General features: G+C 33.1%; 1 protein-coding gene across 1 annotated transcript; it reads right to left on the bottom strand.

Annotated features, from left to right (window-relative positions):
- Positions 1 to 1,719: 1,719 nt before the first annotated feature.
- Positions 1,720 to 6,931, bottom strand: LOC123202571 (glucan endo-1,3-beta-glucosidase, basic isoform-like). Its single transcript, XM_044618507.1, has 3 exons — positions 6,880 to 6,931; positions 2,768 to 2,788; positions 1,720 to 2,669 (listed from the first exon to the last, which is right to left on the bottom strand). Exons 1-3 carry the CDS (start codon positions 6,884 to 6,886, stop codon positions 1,720 to 1,722), a joined length of 978 nt encoding a protein of 325 aa, XP_044474442.1. The 5' UTR covers positions 6,887 to 6,931.
- Positions 6,932 to 8,208: the final 1,277 nt, after the last annotated feature.

Raw genomic sequence — 8,208 nt, 5'->3', positions numbered from 1 at the left:
CCTTATCTCAGTGATTACATTATGAGGCTCTAATTTGAAAATTTCATCCCAAAGAAATTGAACTTGGGAGAAGTATTGGCTTAATGTCATATCTTGTTGTGAGATCGACAAGAGCTTGTTTTTCAAACACTGCAACTTTGCATAATTTGTTCTTGCGAATACAGCTGCTAACACATCCCATGTCTCCTTCAATGTTTTCGCACTTTTGATGTGTTTTAGCCACTCATCTTCTATCGTTACAACAAGAACGAACAGAGCTTTACCAACTTTAATCTTCTGTTCTTTTAATTGTAAAGCATCTGTGGGTGGGGTGGTGTGTCCATCGCGATCTATATCTCATAGATCTTGTTTTAACAAATAAAACCGAATTTGGGTATTCCAATTATTTGAATTAAAATTATTGAGCTTCTCGATCTCGTCAACTAAACTATAAGAGTTTGCCACAGCGACTTGGTAATAATACCTAGCGAAATAACAAGCTTGGTCCCCGACTAATCAACTCTACAGTCCCTGACTATACTCCAACAGAATTTCGATGTGACTTAATTATTAATTACCCGAATTACCCGATCCATGTGCTATATATGGTCGCTAACTGCCTTCAAAGCTTTTATGATCACAATCCTGACGACTTTCAAAATCTCCACGATCACAATTTTTGACTGCTTGCTCTGATACCGTTTTTTGAACAAGAGTAATGCTTACAAAATAATGATTTTATTAATTCAACAAATACAAAACTGTACCAAATGACACCTTCGATATTTCTCTACACTCACTCCCACTTAACACACTCACAAGCTTTTTAATTACTCTCACAACACACACACTTATTTTACTGCACACGAACACTGGCTGCTTCTCTTTTTTCTGCTCTACACAAATGCTAGGACTTAGGTCCTATTTATAATTGCTTAAGTCAGTTGGTTAACATTTTCTTCATGCTTCTTGAAGTGGCGGTTTGCTGCAAGTTGCATGCAAGGAGATTTCTAGAACAGCGGTGTACTAGCTTCTTGACTTGAGAGGCGGCTGCAACTTGGAGCAAAATCTGGATGCTTCTTCTTCTTGGAGGCAGCAAGGAGTTGCAGGGAAAATTCTGGAGAGGCGGTTTGTAGATTCTGGATTCTTGGAGAGAGGCGGTGTAACTCTTTAACAGAGAGATTTTTGTAAGTATTGACAATGAAACCATCATGCAATGATGTCAAAACATGAAGAATAAAATAGGAATGAATTTCAGCTGATAATATTTATTAATATGTAGGTTCTAATCAAATATAAACAAAGGGTGGCGAAAATTTAATAAAAGTTTGGGAGGCAAACGTTATTCACCAAAAGGTAATAAGGCGTATTTTCATCTTTCCAACTGCTATAGCATGTAAATCAATAAATTTTACCAATAGATACTGACGATAGGTGGAAAAATTGACACACTTGAGGTTAAAGTGTCATCAAGGCAAATCTCGGTTGAGAAACAATCGTTCTCTCTTGTTTTCTTATACATTTGACATACAACATAAATGCATGTGGTATTTTCTAACAAGTTGAGTTAATTGAGAATACTGATGGTATGCTTGTAGGTTAATGAATATAATTAGTAGTACTTTGGACATTTTAACTGATAATATTGATGGCACTATTATTATTAATATGTGGGTTCTACATCATACTACAGATAATTGGTTCACCAAAAACAACTAATTTGGTTTTCTATGTATCTAGTTAATTAAATGTAATTTGGAACTTTGGCTCCTTATTTGGAGAAAACAATCCCCAGTGTTTCTCCATTTCCGGTTCCTTTTGATTTTCATCAAACATGGCGAACAAATAAGCTTCTATTGGCTTTTCAGGCCTCTTGGGAGTCCCTGCCTTGACATGGTTAATCAAATTCTGATTATAAGTCTGTTCATTTTCTAAAGTCGTGTCTGGACCACCAGCGGCTGACGGCCAACCAGTCTCGGATACAACAACTTCGATAGAAGGAGCGCCAGCCTTTTCGAGTGCAGCATAAACAGCATCCAGGGTTGCATCAAACAAGTTGGTATAACTGAATGGAGGATCTGAAACTATTACTTCATTTGACCTCAAAAGAGCGTAATCAAGATTGGTGGGATTTTTGGGCATTCCAGCATAAGCGTAAAATGTATATACGTTGACAAGTAGTGGGGATTGGTTTTGTTTGAGGAAGGTAAAGAGAGGATCAAGAGTTGGTTGAAATTCTTGTCTGAAGGAAGCAGCTGATGGAGGGTAAGATGCCGCAAGGGGTCTAAGATCAATGGCAGTGGATACTTTAATTTGGTTTGCGAGGCCAGCTGCAACAATGGCGTTGTGGATGTTTTGAATGGCTGGAACTATAAACTTAAATGGAGGATCGGCAGGTTGTATTTCGTTTCCAGCAGCAATGTATCGGAATGATACATCTCTGTATTTTATGATGTTATTCTGAACCCAAGCGGTTGCTTCAGCTTGATTGGAAGCAAGTCTTTCAAGATCACCATTTGGAACACCAAGCATGAGCCCAATGTTGGAACCTCTGAGAGCTTCAAGAGCATCTGCGTCAGGATTATACAGTCTCATTCTAGTGATGCCCTTCTGCTGGTAAAGAGCAATCACTTCTGCTTTTGGTGGTAAATTATCGCCAAGCAGTCCATAACAAACACCTATTTGAGCAACTGCATGCATGTCAAAATATAAAATCAGCAAATTAATTAGCCACATTTTAAGTGAATTAATCTGAACAAAATATATATTCTACCTATAAAAATTCTACCTGTTGTGTCAAGGCTAGCTACTAGCAAGCCAAGTAGAAGAAGTGGGTAAACCGTATTGAAATTGATCATGATAAATGAAAGGACAAAAAGAATTGAAGAAAGGCCCTAAGATTTTGCAACTTTTTATAGATAAAAATCAAAATTAATATCAGAATCAAGTGATTAACTAAGTTAAGAAGGTCAAGAATTACAAGAGGAAAGAAATCCAGTAAAAATTATAATGCATTCATATTTCTATATAATTTTAACTTAATACTGTTCTTACCAATAAAGTGTTTAGAATATATAGAAATTAAAATTAATGTTTTCCCATAATAAATAAAAAAATTGATGAATAAGGGAATTAGGTACTGGTTTAGAAATATTAATTAAGAAAGTAAGTGCATGAAATATTCTTAAATATTCTAAGCATTTACTTTTTCTTCAACAATATTTCTACAATTGGATATATATATGATGTGTACTCATAAGAGTGAATATTATTTTATCTTTAATTCAAAATCAATTAATCATATAATGATATATGATGTGTATACTTATTTATATAATTAAAAGTGTATATATATAGTTTTATTTATTAATTTCTATATAGTTTAGAATTTATTTAAAAAGTGACTAAGTATTAAAACTATCAATTTCAATTTCAATTTCAACATACATCCCCTATTAGGTTGGAAATATTATTTAAAAACGTAAGTGCTTGGAAATATCCTGTTGAAAACTGAGGATTCTCCTCTGCCAAATTGAGATTGTGTAAATGTGGTGATGTTTTATTCTTGATGGGAGAATAGCATGTCAATTTGTATGTTGGAAGGATCTATTTATGATAATTAGTAGAAGGAAGATTTTGTTGTGATTTATTAAATATACTGAAGATATTTGTCCTATGTAGATTATGTTTTACGGTAATTCTGATTAAGTTTATGTGATTACAAGATGGATGTTATGTGGTGTTAAATTATGGGTAGAAATTTCGCATATTAGGGTTGAAAGACTTTTGTTGAGTTTGATGCAGTAATATGGATTTATACACATGCTAAAATGCTAGAAATACTTGATGTAATGTGCTGAATTGTTAAGAATTACATAGAGATAATTGAGGGTGTGAAACAGGTCTAGTTTATGCATTCCAGATGTCATGAATGACCATCCATGAAGCAAGGACGATTGTCACATGCCTAGAGCACGTAAATCCCTGTATTGGTCCAATATGATTAGCCTAATATACAATTACAGTTACTAATGATAGTGCTTTCTTTAAAAGATGATATGGTTACACTAGTTCAAGATTTAAAGTGATTTTTTAGTGACCAAGTGAGACACAATTGACCTCAAGAGATATGTTATATAGCCAGGAAGTTCTTGAGTTATAGATATGAATTACAAGACTCATTTTGTCCTGATGAGAGTTTAAAAATAGACTCTAGATGACTAAGTTATGACGGGTCAAGCCAAGGTTAATTTGAGGATTATGTAAAAAGAGTAAATGAGTTTTCTACTTATTGAGTGACTTTTCACCCATTCCCTTACTTTTTATATGTGCAGGTACAGGTGATCGTGATAGCTACGAGGTGAGCAACAGTCAGTTAGCATAGATTCAACATGAGGGCATATATGTTATCTTTTTTACAATTTATTTCATCTTGTTTATGTTATGGATTTATGTTTTGATGTATAAGTCACACACTTGACTTAGGTAATTATGTTGGGATGATGTGTTTATTTCTTTTGACATCTTTTGTATGCTTCTGGTTGTTCAATTTATTAAGGGGTATTTCAATAAATTTGTTATCAATGGATGAATGTTTAATTTTATTAAGTGAATGCATGCTTAAACAGTCAACGTTAGTGATATCTTTCTTTAAAGGACAGTATTTTTGAAAGAGGTGTTATAGGTGGAAGCTCAAATGAGCATGAGTTGATTATGTGACTTGAGATGTAACCTTGCTAGCTACATGGATAAGTGTTTATACTCCTTAGCTACATTGGCCACAGTAAGACAAGTCTGTAGTAGCACATATTCGTAGTATGACATTGTAGCCATAATAGGGTAATTTGTTAATAGTAGAGCCCAGTTTTAGTTCAGTAGTCCATAGTGGTGTAGGTGGGTGAAATACAAAGCGATGCTCACAGGACTAAGGTTTCAAATCTCTGTATCGATCTAGTTCGATCGCCCTAGTCTTGATAAATATGTTACAAAGTTTAAAATTTTCCAAGTTATTAGATGCGAATAATAGTATCCACATTATGACAGTGGGAATTTAGAGATTAACTCATGATGATCAAGATATTCTACGACGAGCCAAGGGATATTTTGTGGATTTAATAAAAGTTAAGAGATTTTCCTATTTACTTAGTGACTTTTCACTCATCCCTTATATGTGACAAGGGTGGCTAGCAAGCGTAGAATCTACATGAGGGCATTTACGTTATTTCTCGGTTCGTGTCTTTGGTTTCAATTTGTTGATTAATCATATGGACTATGTATATGTTCTACACTGTATTGTTGGATGATGATCACTTACTTATTTTATGACATCTTTTGTACACTTTCGATTATTTTTATTGTAAGGTTATTTTTGTAATTTTGATGTATAATTTTAAATTTTAAGTAAATGCATGCTTTAATAGTTTAATTTAGTACTTAGTAACATCCTTTTTTCGGAAAACAGTACTTCTGGAAAGGGATATTACACACGTCATTATGTACTAACTCTAAAGCTTTGGATATTCTAGTATTAAAAACAGAGAAATGACATTATTTATATTTTCTGAAGTGATAATCTTCACAGAAAAATCAGTAAAATCAACACTGAAATTCAAAGTTCTAAAAACAGACCCAACCTATTATGCTAAAAATAAACGTCAGTTTTATTAAAATAAAAACCAAATTCTTACATTTTTCAATCACACTCATATCAACAGTGTTATTTGAAAGCAAAGGAATTAAAGTAGTGATATTTTGAAAATTAACTACATTGGAATTATCAAAAGGAGCCTGAAGCTAATACAACCAATCTTTAAGTGTCTTTTGAAAATTACTCTACCCACTGTTTTGAAAGTTATTGTTGCATTATTACGTTTAATTACTATATTTACTTAAATGTAATCTTTCACTATAACATGAATAGTAAGAGACCTATTTAACTAATATTTTGATTAGTAAAGATAGGTCGATTATTGTCATTAGCAAATTATTTTGTAATACATTTCGATTAACTCAAAAACACCACTATAAATGCAAGCTTTTAAAGTTTTTGGACCAAACAACATAAAAATCGTTTGTTTCATCCTTGTATATTCTAACTTTGTCTATTCTTATACTTGAATCTTGCTAATTCGGTATTCTTCTAAAAGTAGAAAATCTACACAACATCTATATATAACTTCAATTATATATTAATTGGAATATTATAAATATTTGTGTTTTCAAAATAGTCAAATCCCTGTATAAAAAATTATCTCACTTCTTATAACAGTAATATAATTATTTAATATAATGTAAAGTTTTATCAATTTTTTAATAGAACTATTCATACTTTATCCCGCACATGTAGTCATACAACATATATATATACACACACAGACTGATTATTAGAAAAATGCATTTTCTTATCTTCCAAAGCCCTTTCAAACGATCAACGAGTTGTGTGCTTAAACATAAATAGAAAGTGATGTTAAGTCGGAATTATCTTGTTCTTGGAAGAATTGGCAGTCTAGCGAATTAAAATTATACTTTCTACCGTCCCAAATACACCTCTTGTGTATTAACAAGAAGGTTTTAGACATGAAGGATCTGGAAACTCTGCCATATATTCCTCTTTGTGGAGGTGAAGCAATGGGAATCTCGTTGTGGCCTCATAAAACAATTCTTCGATGAGGGAGTGTATCGATCATTGCCTTCCAAATGCTTCATGTCTTTATTAGAAGAAGAGCAATTGTCTAGCCAACACAATTGACTGTGATATCTGCTCAACATATAAAGAATTTATGCCAGTATTAAAAAAGAACACTGTTAAAAATTTTAATTTAGAACATGAAAATTGGGGGCAGAATAATACTTCCGAAGAAAAAATATACCTATGAAATCCCAGCTTCCTCTAGTCTCCACAAACCATGCCAATAGGAAATAGGCTTGAAAGTCATAAGCTTTGAAAAGGCTTCAAAAGAATTTCACAACTCTATAGCTGCCAAAACGACAACATTTGATCACCAACACCTCCCAAAATAATTCTAAAAGCATTATTATTAGAAACCTTGGTAAATTGCAACTGCAGGAATCCAATTAAATCTTCAACTACAATGCGAAAGTTAAGTTGAATTCTCCTACCTTAAATAACTTTTGAAGTCAAGCATGGTCTCTGTGGCATTAGCCAGTGTTGGTCCAAATCTTCCAACAAAGGCTCCCCCAAACAGAGTGTATCATTGCCGTTCACATCAAAATCCTGTTCCATTTCTGATAAGAGAAAGGCCAACTGTTCAACCAACACAAAATAACATCTACAATTTGAAATTAAAAAAAAAAAAAAAAACAGATATTTTAGAATAGAAACTGAAGGTTACCCAAGAAACAATCGGACTTTTAAAACATAAATTATGGAAATATGAAAAAATTAAACAGAAACTTTTAAAGTGACATTCCACTAAGGATTATTCAGAGTTTCAGTAACTGTGATAGGTTGTGAAGAAGTGTTTTGGCAAGATGAAAGGAAAGTATTTGAGGAACCTGACAAGTTACGTATCTCTGACTTTGGATCTTGGTTGCTTTTTGATCTAGTAAGCAGGCAATGGAACTGAAGAAGCTATAGGATCAATCTTTGTTTCAGCAAGTTTTGGACCTTAAAAAATTGTCGGAAATATATATTGGGTTTATAAGTGTGAAGATTGAAATTTATGTTACACAAAACCATTTGACTTGTGTTAAGGTCCAATCCACAACACTTATATACCACTCATTTTACTTAAGTTTATTAGATGTGAGCCTCTTCTTTATTTGAGTCTCCAACACTCCCGCTTAAGTGCAAACACCTAGATTGTTAGACCTGTCTTTCGGCTCAGCCGATTTTTGGCTGGATGCATTGTCATTTGTATCCAGGAACACTTAAGCTGTTAAACCTGCCGTTTGGCTCGTGCTCTGATACCATATCGGAAATATATATTGGGTTTATAAGTGTGAAGATTGAAACTCATATTACACAAAAGTCACAATCAGTTTTTAATAAATTTGAAGCTGAAAAAGTATCAACAAATAATCAAACACCCAAAATGTACACCAACAGGCCTTTAACATAAGCTCACACTTTTGCAGTACTAAAAACTTAGCTTCTAGCTAAAAGACAGAATGGATTATAGAGGAGAGATTCACTACAAATGCTTTAAATTCCCAACATGTAGACTAACAAACAACTATTCACCATGTATTTCTTGGCCATTAGATGAT

This window comes from Mangifera indica, chromosome 19 (assembly GCF_011075055.1).
Source record: "Mangifera indica cultivar Alphonso chromosome 19, CATAS_Mindica_2.1, whole genome shotgun sequence".
Lineage (NCBI taxonomy): Eukaryota > Viridiplantae > Streptophyta > Magnoliopsida > Sapindales > Anacardiaceae > Mangifera > Mangifera indica.
This window is presented reverse-complemented; position numbering and strand designations above follow the sequence as displayed.

Bases quoted from the DNA above. Each gene is read 5' to 3' on its own strand.
- LOC123202571 (XM_044618507.1), bottom strand. The intron at 2,670-2,767 runs GTAGAATTTTTA...ACATGCATGCAG, and splicing joins AGCTAGCCTTGACACAACAG to TTGCTCAAATAGGTGTTTGT.